Genomic DNA, 19,933 nt, shown 5'->3' on the forward strand with positions numbered 1-19,933 from the left:
AGAGAACTAAGGGATAACATGAATGCCAGGTATGGGCCAGGAAGGGAGGACTGCAGCTTTAAGTAAGGTGGTCAAGGTAGGCTTCAGTAAGAGACATGTGAGTAAGGATGTGAAAGAGGTCAGGGAGTTTGCCATGTGGACAAGTGGGAGGACAGCATAACAGGCAAAGGAAGAGTCAGCACAAAGGTCCTGAGGTGAGAGCATAGGTGCACGGTGTGTCCAAGAAATAGCAAGTATGGCTGGAGTGGGCCAGCCAAAGGGAAGCAGGGGACCAAGACAGAGAGGTAAAAGGGCCCACCTGTGAAGTTCTCCTCATTCAGAAGATGGAGGAGTTGCTGGAAGGGCGTTAGCAGAAGAAGGACATGAACTGACTTTTATTTTAAAAGTCTCACTCTGGCTGCTGTGTTGAATATGGACGAATATGGACTATTTAGGATACAATCAGGAAGGCTACTGCATAATGCCAGAGGGGAAAAATGGTGCCTAGACTAGGAATGGCAGTGACAATGATGAGAAGTGATCAAATTCTGGATATATTCTGAAATAGAGCGAACAGGACTCTTCAACTGACTAAATATGGAGTATGACACAGACAGAAGTCAAAGATGTATCAGAAGTGTTTTGTCTAAACCAATGAAAAGATGGAGTTGGCATCAACTGAGATGGAGAAGTTATAGATGGAACAGGTTTACGGGAGGGTAGACAGATCAGGAGATCAGCTTAGGTCCTGTTAGCTTGGGGTGTCAGACAACCACGTGAAAATGGCAGTGAGGGAGAGAGATCTGTGAGTCCCACACTGAGGAGAGAGGTCTGGGGGTCATTAGCATACGACATGTAAAGCCCTAAGGCTGGATGGAATCACTAAGGAAAAGGACCAGGGCTGGATCCTGGTGGTACACCAACACTGAGAGACCAGGAAGCAAAAGAGGACCCAGGCAAGAAGGCTGAAAGGAATGGCCAGTGAGGTAGGAGAAAACCAAGAGAGTGTCGTCCTGGAAGCCAAGTGAAGAATGTCTATCACACAGGCGGTCAAACGCCACTGATCGTTCAAAAGTAATTTAAGACTGAGAATTGACTAATGAATTTGGTAACAAGAACAGTCTCAGTGAAGTGCTGGGTGGCAAAAGCCTATTGGGATGGATTCATGAGAGATGGGAAGGGAGAAACTGAAGACAGATTATAGACAACTGTTTTGAGTTCTTCTACAAAGGAAAGGACGGAAATGGGACAGTAGCTGGTAGAGGTAAGAATGACAAATATCTTTCAAGGTAAAAGAAATAAAAATATATTTACAAATATATTAAAAAATATATGTACACAAGAATATATAAGAAGAAAAGGGGGGAGCACTGCTGGCAGTGATAGTAAAAATTCTGTGGGCATTCTCCTCATATTGCTTCAGTTTTCTCAGTGAACTTGGAAACAAGATCATCAGCTGACAGTGAGGATGAGAGGGGAGGTGTTGACAGTCTGAAGAGAGGGGTGACGGTATAAAGCAGTCACCTTATCTAGGACAGGAGGATGAATGGACAGCAGTTATAGAGTGACTGCAGGCAGTATCCAGGGCCCACTGAGTATAAAGGTCAGTGAGACCAGTCAGTCTGGTGAGTGTAGGTATACAGCAGGCGGGAAGCTGGAATGAACCTGGATTATAGTTTTGTCAAGTGAGTATATGATGAAGCAAGAGACGGACTGCAAGGATTGACCACGAGTTAAGCTGAGTAAGGAGGCGATGAGGACATGCAGGGTGAGAGATCAATTACTTGGAGGCCCAGTGGGGTGGAAGGACTGCTGAGTAGGAATTAGAAGGGATACGCTAGAGATGGAATGATTCCCAAACACACCTTCAATGTGCATCTGTCTCATGAGTTCCAAAACCACAGATACCCAGTAGCCTACTAGGTAAGAGGATAGCCCACAGGCACCTGAGACCAAGCATTACTAAGCTCAGTACATCATGTCCCCGCAAACCTCCTGCCCCCATTCTCCTTCCCCACTCAATTCTGCATCAGCCAGAAACCAGGGAGACTCTTGATTCTTCCTTCCCATGACCCTCCACCAACTCCCACATTCCCATCTTCATACCCAACTGGTCACCAAAACCTATGGATTCAGCCACCTATTTTCTCTCTGCAACTTATCTCCTCATCTCATTCCCACTACAACTTCTTCACTTGGTTCAGGCTCTCACTGTTCACTCATACACAGTCTCCTAACATTCAGTCTTCTAATCCATTTTTCACCAAGCCACCAGTGTGGCTTTCAGATCTGACCACATCGTCCTTATTTAAATCCTTAAATGGCTTCTCACTGCCTTTAAGACAGAGGACAACCTCCTGGGTTGGCACAAATGTCCCTGTAAGACTTGTCCCTCTTCCTGCAATGTCCTCCATGCCCCCTTCAGGTTGAAGTGCTTTTTTGAAGTCCCAAATCACCTCATGCATATCTATGTATGATAGCATTTTTCATATTATATTTTAATTGTGTATTATTTGTCAGTCGCTGCCACCAGACTGTATGTTTTTTTTGAAGGCTAGATCCACGTCATATTTGAATTAGAGACCCCAGTGCCAGGTAGGATTTGGTACCAAATAGGCAATAAATAAACTAATGATGGGACAATGCTAAAAGATTTTAACCTAATAATAGGACTGTGCCTAAAGGGTGTTCATCCCTGCCTGTTTCCTGCTACTCAAACACATACACCTGGAAATGCACGTGATACTATGGCCTGGTTCTTGTGGACACTATAAATGCTTAGACAAAAAAAAACAAAAGATCACCTGCTTTTTGGAGTTACAAGAATGCAGAAAAGAGATTCTGTAGCATTTAAGAAACACCTCTGGTCTGAAGAAGAGGGAAAAGTTGGCCATCATCACATGTCATTCAAAAACTATTTACTGAGTAGCTACTGGAAGTGGCCCCATGCTAGGCACTAGGGGGAGAGTGGTTGGCAGAGCAGAGTCCCAAACCTAATGGTGTGTACAGTCTAATAACATCAATTGCTATTTCTTAAACACACATTGTGTAACAGGCACTGTGCTCAGCACTTTGCATACACTAGCTCATTTAATTTTAACGACACTAGGAAACAAGTACCATTATTATTTTTTTTTACAAATAAGGAAAATGAGGCTTAGAAATTTTAAGTAACTTCCAAAGGGCATAGCCAAAAACTGGCCAATCTGATATATCTGATTCCAAAGCCTTTAACTACTAAACCATTCAGTCTTCTTTTGTTTTTTTTAAACAAATATGGTCTATTCTTCAGTTCTCTTTTCTGTTTTTGTTTATTTTATTTTATTTATTTATTTATTTTTACTTTTGGCTGCGTTGGGTCTTCGTTGCTGTGCACGGGACTTCCTCTACTTGCGGCGAGCAGGGACCACTATTCGCCGCGGTGCACGGGCTTCTCACTGCGGTGGCTTCTCTTGCTGCAGAGCACAGGCTACAGGCGTGCAGGCTTCAGTAGTTGTGGTGCACGGGCTTAGTTGTTCTGCGGCATGTAGGATCCTCCCGGACCAGGGCTCGAACCCATGTCCCCTGCATTGGCAGGCGGATCCCCAACCACTGCACCACCAGGGAAGCCCCCATTCAGTCTTCTTACTGTCAATGAGTAAAATACTACAAAGTGACCTGGTATCACTTCATTATCAGGACATCATCCTCTCTCATCCCTCAATGTTAGGTATCTTAAAAGACACTCTATCCTAAGAGGACAACACGATCTGATCTTCTTTCAAGGTATGTATGTCACTGTGAGACAAGTATGAGGAATCCACTGTATGATTTTACTTTAAAACTGGCCTGTTCTCCCTTGCATGGCTGTATTTTTTTTAACATCTTTATTGGAGTATAATTGCTTTACAATGGTGTGTTAGTTTCTGCTTTATAACAAAGTGAATCAGTTATTACATATGTTCCCGTATCTCTTCCCTCTTGCGTCTCCCTCTCTCCCATCCTCCCTATCCCACCCCTCTAGGTGGTCACAAATCACCGAGCTGATCTCCCTGTGCTATGCGGCTGCTTCCCACTAGCTAGCTATTTTACGTTTGGTAGTGTGTATATGTCAATACTACTCTCTCACTTCATCCCAGATTCCCCTTCCCCCTCCCCGTGTCCTGAAGTCCATTCTCTATGTCTGCATCTTTATTCCTGTCCTGCCCCTAGGTTCATCAGAACCATTATTTTTCCCTTTAGATTCCATATATATGTGCTAGCATACGGTATTTGTTTTTCTCTTTCTGACTTACTTCACTCTGTATGACAGACTCTAGGTCCATCCACCTCACTACAAATAACTCAATTTCATTTCTTTTTATGGCTGAGTAATATTCCATTGCATATATGTACCACAGCATGGCTGTATTTTTTTCAATGTTCAGGAAAAGGGGTGGGGTGGGGGGGAGGCTGGTGCTAGCTCCTTCAAAGACAAGAAAACCTTTCAATCAGGAAGAAGCAGAAAGCTTAACAAAGAATTCTTAGTAACCATTAAAACAGTTTATAGTGTTTTGTTTTATTTTTTAAGTAGGAGGAGAGTGGGGCAGGGGGGTAAAGAGTCAGGAGAATGGAGCTAAAGGAATAGAGGAACCAGGAGACCTGGTTTCACACAGCTTTCTTTTACTTCTTGAGAGAAAGATTCACTGGCCAAACTGCAGGGGGCCAGGAGTGAGCAGAATGAGAGCAATCTCCCCCAGTCTGGAAACATTGCCTGGCCCACTAGACCATCCTGAGGTGGAGGACAAGCTCCCAGAAGCAGCGGCAAGAAGTGTTATCAGTACAGACACAGAAGAGCAAAAAGCACAAAGATCATCAGGTTGAGTATCAGGAAATTTGAGACCTAGTTTTGTCTCAGCTCTATTTCTAACTTGCTGCTGAGTTTCAACAAGTTGCATAACCTCTCTGGAATCACACAGTTAAAGATTCACACCATTTCTGTTTCCATCTCTCATATCACACCTGATTCTACATCCACATTCCCTTATTTTTAGAAATCTATTTTACTATAAATTTTATTTGAGTTTCATGTCCTCGGTTCTTAACACATTCTCTAGTCCCTCAAACCACTCTGTGATAGACTGCTTAAAAACCAGAATAATGTTGGTTTATGGCATATTTTTATATTAAAAAATACATAGCATAATATTAAAAATGTTAAGTCCATCTCAAAACCCTAAGAGAACATCTGTTTTTGTATATTACTTGCCAGTTTTTTCCAAATGATGCTGCTAATTTATTTTTTAACTCAATTGCAAATAAATACTACCTTTTAGTAATATTTTTAATCTACATTTCATTGCCTTCTATAGAGCAGTGACCAATGATGGAAAAAATGTCTCACCTCTGATCTGGAGGTACTCTGACTTACCTACAAGAAGCCTTCTGAGTAGAATAAATGAATTCACATTTTCCATGGATGCAGTAACCATTGAGGTTTTCAGGGCAAGGCATGTGGTTTCCAATATAAACATCTTCCCTTTGATCACTAGCATCTTACAAGAACATAAAACAGGTCAATAAACAGTGAAAAGCAAACTGAAAAATATGGACTGTTCAAAGGTTCTAAGGCAACAAATAAATTCACCCCTTGCTGGGTAATTTGGAAAGGAAATGTATCAGATAGGAGGCTGGACAAGAACCAAGGTCTCATTATGCCACAAACACAGCAGGTAGGCTCTTTAGACTCAAAGCATTTAAAAATATTTGCAGGATGTGACCACTGTGAGCTACTGCTGTTTAAAAACAATCTGCCAAAAAAAAAAAAAAAAAACCAACAAACCTTCAACATCTTTGCTATAAAAATAAATGTTACTTCTAAAAGAAATCTCACTTCTGTGACAGAGAGATGGTGTATACAGCATTGGCTTTTGGAAAGCTGACTTACTGTAACCATTCACCTTGAGGCTATGAAACTGAGGCCAAAGAACACTGGTATGGCAGAGAACAAGTAGGAGATTCTGAAATTTTAGGATAAAAGGTTTATTTTGGTATGAAAACTATCCAGCATACTGATTTTTTCCCAAATGAAAATAGTTTTGTTGTTATTTTTATATAGTTTTTCTTCGTATATGTTACTATAAAAAAATTCAAATAATACAGAGAACAAATAAAAAAGAAATTTAAAATCACCTGAAATCCCTCTAACCAAAGAGAACCATTGCAAACATGTTAATGAACATCTGTTTGGACTTAGGCATACTGATTTGAACTGAACTGTGTTGAACTGAAGAAAATAAGAAGGGTGGTGAGTAATACCACTATCAGAAATGGGAAGAGAGTCAGGAAGGAAAGATAGAAAAGGGCAGGAAAGATGAAAGCATGGAGACCCAGTCTTCTAAATCAATGATATTCATTCATTCATTCATTTCTCTCTCTATCCTTATTTGTCTCTTTCTCTCATATAGTTACATACGCACTTACTCATTCACATACACAATCTGGAATCGATTTTTTTTTTTTTACTTTTTTTTCTGGCATATACTTAATACTTTAGTCCTCAGCTCTATGGACCCAGAGTTCCCCAATGTTTACAGGCCTGTCCGTGTGTAGCAAAAATTCCCAGGCTTCCTGCCATTTCGTACAGTTCCAGCTTACAGATTCTGTGCATAATTAGCTGTGTGACGTTGAACATACCACCCTCTCTAAGCCTGAGATTTCACAACTGTAAAGTCAGGACCACAACAGGACTATACTTAATGCAGTTTTGAGAGGATTATGTGAGATAATTAATGTACGTACAAGACCACTAAACCAACCAGCTCTCCATGTACCAGATCATGCAACAGCAAAGGCTTATCTCCCCAAAATACAAATAAAGTGTTAATATAATCTGAAGAAAGTTAATGGAGACAAATTAAGAAGGAATAAATAGGAGGCTATGTGTATATCTGTTTATACAAGCGTGGGGAGAGGAAAAGCAAGGGAGAAATGGGAATAGAAGTACCAAGTGTGAAAAAACTGAGAACTGAACATGCAGAGTTTTCTGGAGATCAAGGTTTACATACAAAAGGAAAAACAATTTAATGACTATTAAGCTCAAAGATATGATAACTACAGCAGAGAGTATCACGTCATCCTTAACAAGACCAAACTTACGTCACTTTACCTCAAATTTTATATATTTACATTATACTAATTTATGCCTAGGAAGAGCACTAAACTAGGAGAAATCCAACACATAAAGTCTCAATTTTAAGGGTATCTCTGCTATTTTGTAACCTTAGTCAAATCATTTCTAAGAGAGTTGAATGAGATCAGCAAAGTCTATCAGAAGTATAAAACAAGACATGTACATAATTTTTTATTTTCTAGTAGTCATATTTTTAAAAAGTAAAAAGAAATAGATAAATTAATTTGAATCATATATTTTATTTAACCTAATATATCAAATAAATAGCATTTCAACATATATAATCAACACATAAAATTTTGATAGTTTACATTCTTTTTTCTCAAATAGGTCTTCAAAATCTGATGAGCACTCCACACTCACAGCACATCTCAATTCCGACTAGCCACATTTCAAATACTCAATAGTGTCACATGTGGCTAGTAGCTACCGTATTGGACAGCACAGAATAGATGACTTACTCATTTATTGTCATTCATCACCTTCCATATGTCAGGGACTCTGCCAGGTGCCAGGGATAGAAAAACGGTTAAGATATATCCTGTCCGCAAAGGGCGTATAGGGTCTCCTCCAGCTCCCAAACTGTAATTCTGCTGCGGCAAAAGAAATCAATCCCTCCTTTGGGCTGCTATAACTCTAGCACCCACTTCTGTACGACAATACTCACGATATTGTCTTATAACTATTTAGGTTTTTTAAATCAGTCTCTACCATAAGACTGTGAGCTCCTTGAGAATCTAGATGCTTGTATTACTCATTTCTGTATAACTCCTGACACCTAGCATGTAGTACTTTCCTGCTATGGTATCAAGCGAAAAGTACTATTCTACCTTCGCAATCAAGCCATTAAGTGACTCGAGAAATGCAACTGTCTCCCATAGTGCTTATCACCACCCTGCAACTTCTCAGAACATGATATTTTCATGGTATGATACACCAGGAAGTATATAATAATGGGATTATAGAGACTGAGGTTATGTACTAACCTATAATAACAAAGTCCTATAAAGTGTATAACAAAAAGACCATGTTGCTCTATAGAGGCTGTGGTAATGTACTAATCTACCATGAGAGTCCTAGACACAGCAGGAAATTTCAAGAATAACGCTGAGCTGAAAGCGATCAGAGAATTCATGTGCACGATAGCAATAAGAAAAAGTTAACTAAAGTAATAATGGGTTTTGAGAAATTAATAAAGTATGACACCAATAGCATTTATTGAATGAATTAATAAAGAATGAGGTATCAAGCTCTAGACAAAGCAAAGCCATATAAAACATGGACACGTCTATTAAGACTTTGGAATCTGTGTCTATTCCAGAGTCCAAATTCAGCATTCTGCTCAGTGCCAGCACTATTCATTCCTTTATACTTACATACTATTTCTGTGCACATCCATATGCTCAGCTAAGCTACAGAAGGTATAAAGAAAAAGTGCTCACAGTCCCTACCCTTATGAAGCTTATAATCAATTTAGGGAATCACACAAAAAGCTGAACAACAAAAGGGAAGGGGTCCCACATGAGAGTGTACAGCAAAATACCAAAAGAAGGTTTTATAATACTAGGTGCTATGGAAGTTCATATGCAAAGGAGAACTCATTTTAGGCAAGATAACCCAGGGAAGGATTCATAGAAAAGGTAGGACTCAAGTTAGGTCTCAAAGCATAGACAGATTTAGATAGAGGAATGGTGGAAACTGAAAGACAGGTATAATGCACCTGTTCTCACTCTCAAGAACGAGAGTTAAATGGACCTAGCAAGAGCTGTACATTCAGACTGGAGAAAGGTGTAAGTCAAAGTTGGAAAAATAAGCTGAAATCAGAGTACGGAAAAATCTGAACCTCAGGTGAGAAATGTTTTCTTAATCATATGGACAGGGAGGACCCTGAACTCCTCCTAGCTGGAAAGCAACACAATGAAAGCCACGTTTTACAAAAGAAGTTAACTGAGAGTGGTTACCTAGGGCTGGTGGTTCGGAGGCAATGAGGAGTGACTAATGGGTATGAGGTTTCTTTTGAGGGTGATGAGAAATGATCTAAAATTAGAATATGATGTGATGCTAGTACAACTCTGCAAACATACTAAAGAAAAACCACTGCATTGCACTCTCTAAACAGGTGAACTTAATAGTATGTAAATTATATCTCAAAAAGCTGTTAAGAATTAATTGGAAGATAAAGGTAAAACCAGATGACCAATTAGGAGGTTACTACATAATCCAAACTGTGGCACTGAAAAGCTTGAGCTCAGAAGTTGGAATAGATATTAGAAACACAGAAAAAAATAAATATGGCTGGAAGATGCTTTGGAAAGTAAATGAGCTCAGAAACTCAGATCTGAAAGGGTCCTTGGAGGCTATTTGGTCTGATGAAGGAATTTCTTTAGTTATAGCCTCGAGATCCCATTTCTACTTAAACACTTCCAGAGATAAGGAACTCAACATAATACAGTTAATTCCAATACTATCAAATTCTCCTCATGTTAAGTGAAATCTCTCTCTCATTAACTTTGTGTGGATTTCCGCATGTCTGCTCACCACCTAACCCACTGCCTACCAATTTTTTTTCTTAAGGTCAAACTTCCCCAGTTCCACCCTTTATATAGTCTGCAACAACCAACTCACTAACATTTAAGTGCTTAGTAAAACAGAACTGTCCTCCTTATTGAAGATGCTCCTAATATAGAGTTGTGTAAGACAACTTTGCTTCAGAGAAGATAAAACAATTGGTCAATAAACATACAAAAAGATGCTCAACATCACTAATCATTAGGCAAATGGAAGTCAAAACTACAAGATAGCACCTTAACACCCATTAGGATGACTACTACCCCAAAACCAGAAAATAACAAGTATTGGCAAGGATGTAGAGAAATCGTAACCCTTGAGCACTGTTGGTGAAAATATATAGCAGTACAGCCACCAGGGAAAACAGTATGGTGCTTCCCCGAAAAATTGAAAGTAGAAGTACCTTATGATCCAACAGTTCCACTTCTGGATATATAGCGAAAAGAACTGAATGCATGGTCTGAAAGAGATAGCTATATACCCATATTCATGGTAGCATTATTCACAATAGCTAAAACAGGAAGCAACGCAAGTGTCCATCAATGAATGAGTGGACAAACAAAATGTGGTATATTCATACAATGGAACATTATTCCGGCCTTAAAAAGGAAGGGAATTCTGACATGTTATAACATGGATGAACCCTGAGGACATTATGTTAATTGAAACAAGCCAGTGACAAAAAGACAAACACTGTATGATTTCTACTTATTTGAGGTACACAGAGTAGCCAAAATCATAGAAACAAAAAGCAGAATGGTGGTTACAAGGGCTGAGGGGAGGGGGAAATGAAGAGCTGTTGTTTAATGGATATAGTTCCAGTTTCACAAGATGAAAAGACTTCTAGAGATGGATGGTGGTGATGGTGGCACCACACCATAAATTTATTTAGTACAACTGAACTAAACACTTAAAAGTGGTTAAGATGGTACGAGTTGTTATATGTATTTCACCACAATAAAAAAAATTGCAAAAATGACTCTAATGTGAGCCTAACGACAGGAGAGAGAATGTAGTAAACTGAGTTCAAATTTAGACCTCCAGTCCTCCGAAAGGTATTTATTAAGCACCTATCATGTTCCAGGCAAGACGGTAGTTCCTGGAGGTTCAGGCAATGGCAGTTCAAACAAAACGTAAGTGCAAAGACCCACTAGGCAGCTGAACATATGAAACTAGTTCTTAGAGAAAGATTAAAGCTAAAGAACAAGTGTTCGCCAAGGTGATAGCTGAGAGCAGATTAAATATTCTGAAGAAAATTAGAGAAAGCAGGCAAGAGAAAGCAGGCATTATTTCCACAAATTCCTACAGTTAAGAAAGAAATTCAATATACTCTTTCTTGCTTCCCCTATACCACCCTGCACCCCAAGCTTCATCACTAACACATCCTTCCCTAACCTGAGTCTCCTTGGACCCCAACAGAGAATTATTTACCTAGGTAGAAACTCTTACCTACCCTCCAACACCCCCTATGCTCTCGTGTCTAAATCCCACTCTTTTCTTTATCAACCCTAACTCTTTCTTTCCTGGTCTTTCTACTCTGCCCAGTGAAACACCTTTTCTAATGTGCAGAATTCTGGAACAGTTGTGATACAAGAGAAAGAGCACCAGGGCTTAGGGTCAGAAAGTCTGAATTCTAATCTTTGCTCTGCCATTCTACATGAGCCACAAACTCTCACAGTTTCAGCTTCTTCATCTGCAAAATGACAATAATATGGCTGTGATAAGGATTAAATATGCGTAAGCACCTGGCACACAGTAGGGCGGTGCTGATTAAGAATTGTTGAGTGGATGAACACCCTACTGTCACTCACGAACCACATGAAACATGCTATAGACAGGTAGACTCACCAATGGCAAGAACTTTGAACACAGCCAGGCTTCTAACAATGAAATTAGAAAACAAAAATATTTACAATCACCATAATAACATTGATAAGGAATTCAGTGACACAGCATTTAATACTGAAAGTAATCCTAGGTAGTAGATATCACTGCCCCCATTTTATAGAAGTGATCACTGAGGCTCAGAGAAATCAGGCCACACAGCCTTTAAAGTGTAGACCAAGTCTGACTTCAGAGCACAAGCTCTTAACCATCACACTATTACTTCACCAAGCTATGCTGGGAGATGGGTAAGGAATGGACATAAGTGGAATGTTCAAGCACCTGTTCTCTAGGCCAAGTAAATTAGATAACTTCAAAAAGGAAAGATTAAAAGGCATTAAAGATGTAATAAAGCACAGTTTCAGAAACCACAGCAGAGATGTAGCCTCACACAGCAAGAACTGGGCACAGTCCTGAACAAACAATGCCCTCGGGCAAGTGGTGACAGGCTCCATGAACAACAGCTGCAACTGTTAGTCTCTGAACAATTATAAAAAGTGTGCTTGGTCACCCATCAGCTCCTTCCACCCACAGAGGCATGCAGAAACAAATCTGCCACCAGCGGCAATGTTTTCAAATACAAAGGGGAGTATGGTTCTAAGTGATGATATTGTAAGAAAGCCCAGCTCCAGATGGCTTATCTGCAAAGCCATGTTTCACAGCAACCTGTCCTGGTCCATCCATGCCGCACTCAAATAAAGCATCAGGAGTTGCTATTAACAACCAAGACATGCACCTAGAAGGTGCTGCTGAGGCGGAAACAACATCAGTGCTGCATAGGTAACTCTAGGGCTCATTATTTCCACAAATCCCTACAGTTAAGAAATTCAGTATACTCTTTCTTGCTTCCCCTATACCACCCTGCACCCCAAGCTTCATCACTAACACATCCTTCCCTAACCCGAGTCTCCTTGGACCCCAACAGAGAATTATTTACCTAGGTAGAAACTCTTACCTACCCTCCAACACCCCCTATTCTCTCATGTCTAAATCCCACTCTTTTCCTTATCAACCCTAACTCTTTCTTTCCTAGTCTTTCTACTCTGCCCAATGAAACACGTTTTCTAATGCACATAAACTCATCCATCTCCGCAGCTGTTTGCTTAGGAAGTACTCCTTTCATCTCCTTGATATACCAAAATCACATTACTCCTCCATCCCCCTTCCTTTCATCTCTCCCTGCTGTGCTCACCACCTGTCACCTCCAGATCAGCATCCCACTCTCATCTCCCAATGACCGCCTTCCCGTGGGGGTCTGTACCATCCACCTACGCAGCCTTCTAACCATCCTCATCATGACTCTCCACCACGCTCCACAACACACACTCTCACCTTCCTTCAATGATTTTAGCAACTGGCTCAGGCTTACCGTTTGATGAGGCAAATTTATCAAGACCATTTTTAAAAGGGCATATCAAACAAGCTGTATTAATATGGTTAGATTTTAGGCTGTATGAAAATATCTTTGGATAAAAATGGCCACATTAAAATGTCATTTGCCACAAAGGAACTTTCTGGGTAGATGGAAACGTTATAGACTACGATAAGGTATAATGCAGATGGGGTATATCCATTTGTCAAAACTGATAGCTAACATTTGTGCATTTCAGTGTATGTACATTACACCTAAAAAAAAACACCTGTAAAATACGAATAATGATAATCCACTGGGTAGAGATATATAGGCAAAACAAGAAAGACAGAATGCTCTTAACTGTTGATGGTGGTTGGGTACATGAGGTTTCATCATACTATCCTGTTCGTTCATGTTTGAAATTTTCTACAGTCAAGTTTTTAAAATGTCACATACCCAGCTCCCACACACCTCATGCTCTGCCGTCATATTCCTTTATGACTTCAACATCTGCAACCAAGCTTCTAACACTGCAATTTCAATATTTACCACAGGTTTTCCAACAGCTCAAGAAAAGCACTAATTCAGCCACCATGCTGGACATTCAAATACTCCATTCTGGGAGCACCCTTCTCCAAGAGCTCAGCTTTACAACATTCTTACTGAGCACTAGCTTCCAATTTTTCTTGCTGATGCTGTGTCCCTGCTTTTCACTTTGTAGCCTCCATTCCTAGATCCTGCTTACCTAGTCTTGGTTGTGTACTGGGGACACGAATATTTACTAAGGGGCTCCTATAAATGCTTGTGAGAACAACAACAAAAAAAATAAAAGCAAATGGGGTAAACATACAAAATAGAGTTACCTCTGACCTTTATTCCTTACTACTAGCACATGTGTTAACTCTTACAATCTGGATTTCATCTTCACAGCTCTATAGAAACTCCTTGGTCCAAGATTATCAATGATCCCCTTGTCTTCAAATTCGATGCTTGTCATCTAAGTCCTTTACGCAGTGTTTTAAACTACTAGCCAACCTCTCTGTTTGACTTCTGTGCCACTGCACTCTTGATTTTTTTCCTCTGGATCCTCTTTCTGCTTCATCCTGGCCTCCTCTCCTTTCTTTTTTCTTTCCTTCTTTTTTTTAAAAAAATATTTATTTATTTATTTTTATTTTTGGCTGCTCTGGGTCTTAGTTGTGGCATGTGGGATCTTCGTTGTGGCATGCGGGATCTTTAGTTGTGGCATGCGGACTTCTCAGTTGCTGCATGCAAACTCTTAGTTGCAGCATGCATGCAGGATCTAGTTCCCTAACCAGGGATCACACCCAGGCCCCCTGCATTGGAAGCGTGGAGTCTTACCCACTGGACCATCAGGGAAGTCCCTAGCCTCCTCTCCTTTCTAAGTAACAATGCTGTCCAACAGAACTTTCTGCAACTCTTGATATCTTCTATTTCTATACTGTCCAATATGGTAGCCACGGGTCACATGGAGCTACTGAACATTTGAAATATGGCTAGTATAAATGAGAAACAAAACCTTTAATTTTATTTTAATAAATTTAAATTTAAATAGCCATGTGTCTGTCCAGTGGCTACCCTACTAGACAATACAGCTCTATAATCTCTCTCACTTGTTCTCATGACTTCGGTTATCACCTCGACTGGCTCACAAATTTATGCTAATACACAAAGTCACCTGGGTGAGTTCCACAAGCAACTCAAACTACAAAATAAATCACCTCCACCGTCAACTCCTCCCTTACCTTACCCCAAACACCTTTCCTCTCCCAACATTCTTAGTTCTATAAACAGAATCCATCAACTAAGTCATCTGAGCTTGAACTCTTTATCCCCCATATCTAAGCAGGAATCTATTCCTTCTGAGTTTACTTAACTGATCTCCCTGCCCCTAGTCCAAAGTACATAATAAGCACAATTCCTGCCAGATATAATGCATTCAACTGGTTAACTTTGTTGTCTTGCCTTTTTCAAATATATAATGATTCTGCCACTGCCCACAAATGAAGTTTAAACGCCCTAGGATAACACAGCATTCAAGACTTTACACATGGGAATTCCCTGGCAGTCCAGGGGTTAGGACTCAGCCAAAAAAAAAAGACTGTACACAATCTGGCCCCAAGCTACTTTTCCAGTCTTGCCTTCCACTTCTGCCTCTTAAGCCCCCTACTCTCCAGCCAAAAACGGATTCCTTATCATTCTCCAATACATTCTCTATCACAATGTTTGTCTGCATCCATACCTCTACTCATGCTCTTCCATCCTCCTTAAATACCCTTTTGACCTCTGTTCAAATCCTAACCATCCTTCAAGGTTCAGCTCAAATTCCGCCTCTTTCATGAGTTTCTCAGATCTTCACCATTCCCCACCAAATAGTAATCTCTTCTTTTCTGAGTTCTCACTGCACGTTTCAACAGCACTACATTTATGACAATAACCCATTTCTACTTTGTTAGAATTAGGTTATATTCATTTCTTATTATATCACAAGCTCTTTAAAGATGGATGTCATGTATTAGATATCTTTCTATCCACCAATAATTCCTAGTAAAATAACCAGTATAAAGTAGGCACTTAGTAAATTATATCTGCTGATTATGATAATTTCATTTGCATTATAGACAAATTCTTATGTGCAAAGAATGTTCAGTATCTCAAAAATGGCTTAGGCACTAAATTATCCCTGTAATTTTATCAAAGGCAGACAAGTATTTTGGGTATACACAATTCCCCAAATTGCCTTAAGTAGGAGCTTCTACCTACTGAAAAAGAGCCTTCCTATTCTGGTCATGTACTATCAGTGTAAAGAATAAAACTAGCACCAATCTATTATGTCTCCTATGAGAATACAGAGACTTCTTATTTTAAATATAGCACTTTGTATCAACAGAGGAAACTGATATGTCAGGGGCTCATGGGATATAACTGATTCAAGTGACAGAAATAACAAATTATTCAAAAATAATAACAGCTACCATTTCTTGCACACTTATGAGTATGTCAGATACTATTCAAAGCACTTGACACGCATTATCTCATTTAACTTTTATGACACTCCATGAAATAGGGCCTGTTATTCTCATTTTGTATATTTTTTAGAAATTAGGCATAAAAGGTAGATCACATATCTTTAAAAAATTGTCCATTAGTATAACCAAATGTGTAGAAGATGCACACGTGGAAAAGCAATTATACAGAAGCCTTGGTCTAGGATCCCAAGATGAAGACCTGCTTTGGTTCACTAGATATAACCTCACTGAGCCTCAATGTTCCCACTGGTCCTTACCCCTCAGAGTAGTTGTAAGAATCAAATGAAATAATGAATATGAAAATAAGGAGTGAAAGAGCACTGGACCTGCAGTCAAAGGACCTAAGAATCTGACCTTTACTGTATGTAAGACTTTGTACAAATAAATCCTACAGCTTCTTTGAGCTGCATCCATTCTTTTGACAAGTGTGGAGCAGCCATGTAAGTAGCAGACATTCTGCTAAGTGTTAGGAATCCCAAAGTGAACATGATAGGTACAGTCTCCTGTCCTCACAGAACTCATAGCCTAGAGGGGGACACAGATGAGTAGAACAGACAGTTATACTTAGAGTAGGTTAAGGGGTTGGAGAGGAGAGTATGCAGGAGAGGCACCTAATCTAGATTTAAGGGTCAAGGGATAGTTCCCAAAAGGAAATGACTTCTACGGTGAGACTGGAAAGATGAATATTAGGCAAAGAAGAGTTCCAGGCAGAAGGAACAAGGTTCAAAGACCCATGCACAGAGGGTAAGTGTTAACAGTAGATTCTAGAGAGGTAAAGAGGATTTTACAAGCAAATATGAGAGAACTTTCCGTATAATTTCTCACAACTGCATGTGAATCTATAATTATCTCAATAAAAATTTCAATTTAGGGCTTCCCTGGTGGCACAGTGGTTGAGAGTCCGCCTGCCGATGCAGGGGACATGGGTTCGTGGCCCGGTCCGGGAAGATCCCAAATGCCGCAGAGCGGCTGGGCCCATGAGCCATGGCCGCTGAGCCTGCGCGTCCGGAGCCTGTGCTCCGCAACGGGAGAGGCCACAACAGTGAGAGGCCTGCGTACCGCAAAAAAAAAAAACAAAAACAAAAATTTCAATTAAAAAAAGCATATGTGAAAGTACTCTGTAAACTGAAAGGTACCTTAACTATTTCAGTATTATTACTAATATTCAACTGTATATTGCTACAGAGAGCAAAGTTAGAAAAGTCATTATAATGGAAATAGAACTACTAAGGACGGCTAGTGACCATATTTCAGTAGTTGGCCAAAATTTGGGAAATTGTGATTCAGTACCTTTCACATCTGGTCGATATTGTAGTCCATCATCTTTCTTTCCCAACAAACTAGTGTCATCTGTGTCTGTAAGAGAAAAGTTTTCAAATTAAGATACATATGATGTTTAAGTCACACCACGAAACTCCTAAATATTCCAAATGCTCCAGGTCCTTCCCAACTCTCTCCACTTATCCTGCTCACATTTTCTACCATTCTCTTGATCTATTGTGCCACTTCTATCTCAGCCTCAAGGCATCCCAGATATAAACGCACTCTGCATGATGAACAGTCTAACTTCACTCAGACTTCAGCTCAAACATCATCTCCTTAAAAAGTCTTCCCTGTGCTAACTGAAATAACACATACCCTGAAGAGAAAGGATTAGCCCTTTCTCCAAGTGACAATGGTCTCAAGATTTACCTCCTCCCACCAGTTTCCCTGGAAAAATATCAGATTAAGATAAACGTGGAACCTCAACTGTGTTATCAGACAAAATTTACTATAAAAATGACCTCTGACCGATTAACTGTAGTAGGACAGAAAGACTGCACATGAACCATAAACACCTGTTGAGAAGCACAAGCTTCAGCTTCCCAGTACTAGCGGTCGGGGTGGCGGGGGGGGGGAGGAATACTCAGGTGTAAATGGGAACCAAGACAAAAATTAAGGACCAGCTACTCCAAACTCACTTCTAAATCGGCATGAGTTTCAATTAACAAAATCCTCAAACGACCAATTGTTCTGAATTTGAAATTCCAGACAGTACCGTTCAATCACGTACCAGTTCCTCAGAAAAGATATTCTCTCTCTAAGCTACTCTTTAACCTACCTACACTCTAAATGCCACCCCATGAAAGAAAAGCAAACCATACTACTTCTTCCACCTGTAAGGGGTCCCTATCAGCAGTTTCCTGTACCATGTGCACACCTGACCCCCACGTGGCAATCCTATGATGAGCTTCTTGGGCATTCTTCGGTAGCTTAGACCACAGATATTGCAATCAGTTGCTCAGTATTTCACAAATAGCTTGCTATCAGTATAAAGTAGCAAACTTTGGCTTGCAACTTTCTTCCCTTAGCTCAGATAAAAACATATCCCTTTAATAAGTCCAAAAAAGGGACGGGGCCTAGAGGGAGGGTGGGTTAGACCTCGTAAGCAGGAAAGATGCACAAGCCTAGGCCATGAGAATGTTTGGGGTCCTTGTTTGTTACTCGGAAATGATATATTATTGCAGCCCATGTGTGTATTACTGAGGAAGAAGGTTGAAAAACTGTGCCTTTAGTGACTGGTACTTCTAGTAGGAAAAGAAACCAAAATTCATTCTTAGTTGGTATCATGGCATCTAAATGATGGCAAGAAGAGAAAAAGAATTTTAAACTGAAGGTAATAATTTTTCCTTACACTCTATAACTTCACGCCAAAATCTCTAACAGTATATAATATGTAGGAGCAAAAACTACAGAGAAAATGTGAAAACAAAGTAAACTATTATTCTCTAGAAAAAAAGATGAAAAAAAATATGGTTGGGACTTTCCTGGCGGGCCAGTAGTTAAGACCCTGTGCTGCCACTGCAAGGAGCACGGGTTTGATCCCTAGTCCAGGAACTAAGATCCCACATGACACGCGGCACGGCCAAAGGAAAAAAATATGGTAATATTTATAGTTTTACTATAATTAAAATAAGCTAATTCTTAAACAACTAAAATCATTACAAATTTGAGACAACTTTCAAGAACTATAAATATATCTACAAGTCCATGTTAGGATCAGCTTAGTAACTAAATAAGTAAACCAAGACCATTGTTTGTATCTTGAGATAATGAAAATAAGTGGGGAAAGAAAAGCTAAGTTAGTAACAGAGCAAAGAAATTCTAAAATATATAGTAATAAAAAAATAAAGCATCAAAGATTTCTCATTTTCCAAATTTGGAACACTACCAAAATGTACAAATAAGAATGCAGACATGTGATATTCAATATTAAAGACAGGTCTCTAGATAAGTAGAATGAATTTTACCTGTGCAATGACCAAGATGCCTTATATCAATTTGTTCTTGTTTTATACAAGATGCTTCTCGAACAAAACAGGGATTGTTATAAGAACTCCCATCAGAAGCACACACAGGATTAAAACTGTATCCACTGCAATCTATATTACATACACACCTGTTGGAAAAAAACAAAAATTACCTATATTTTACAACAAAAGTATTTCACAATGCTGTAACAGCAAAAATGAGCAATTATTTTTTTGGTTTACTTTTTTATTGAGGTATAGTTGGTTTACAGTATTACATTAATTTCAAGTGTACAACACAGTGATTCAGTATGTTTAGAGATTATTCCCCATTTAAAGTTATTATACAATATTGGCTATATTCCCGGTGCTGTACAATATAACCTTGTAGCTTATTTGTCTTATACATAGTAGTATGTAAGCAGTTCTCTTTTTCTGCTTTCTGTAACAGAAGTCAGTACATTGTTTTAAGTCACTGATAAAAGTTTAAGCAAAGTGACTGCTCAGCTAACAATTTCTTTCAGGTGAGAATTTAGAGATAATTTCATACAGATATTATTAATCCAGTGGTTTCTCTAAAATTTTCATATCTAAAGATAATAATCAAGAAATGTCAAATGTCAACAACATTAGTTAGAAAGCAACATGGTATAGCAGAAAG

General features: G+C 39.5%; 1 protein-coding gene across 2 annotated transcripts in view; it reads right to left on the reverse strand.

Annotated features, from left to right (window-relative positions):
* The window catches only part of TMEFF1 (transmembrane protein with EGF like and two follistatin like domains 1), a 142,995-nt gene that overhangs the window by 10,299 nt on the left and 112,763 nt on the right, over positions 1 to 19,933 (reverse strand). For both annotated transcript variants that reach the window (XM_032635711.1, XM_032635708.1), the window contains 3 exons: positions 19,273 to 19,421; positions 17,273 to 17,338; positions 5,369 to 5,492 (listed from right to left, as the gene is read on the reverse strand). In XM_032635711.1, the coding sequence (XP_032491602.1) occupies positions 5,369 to 5,492; positions 17,273 to 17,338; positions 19,273 to 19,421 (339 nt within the window). The remainder of the gene's footprint in view (positions 1 to 5,368; positions 5,493 to 17,272; positions 17,339 to 19,272; positions 19,422 to 19,933) is intronic.

This window comes from Phocoena sinus, chromosome 6, assembly GCF_008692025.1.
Source record: "Phocoena sinus isolate mPhoSin1 chromosome 6, mPhoSin1.pri, whole genome shotgun sequence".
Classification (NCBI taxonomy): Eukaryota; Metazoa; Chordata; class Mammalia; order Artiodactyla; family Phocoenidae; genus Phocoena; species Phocoena sinus.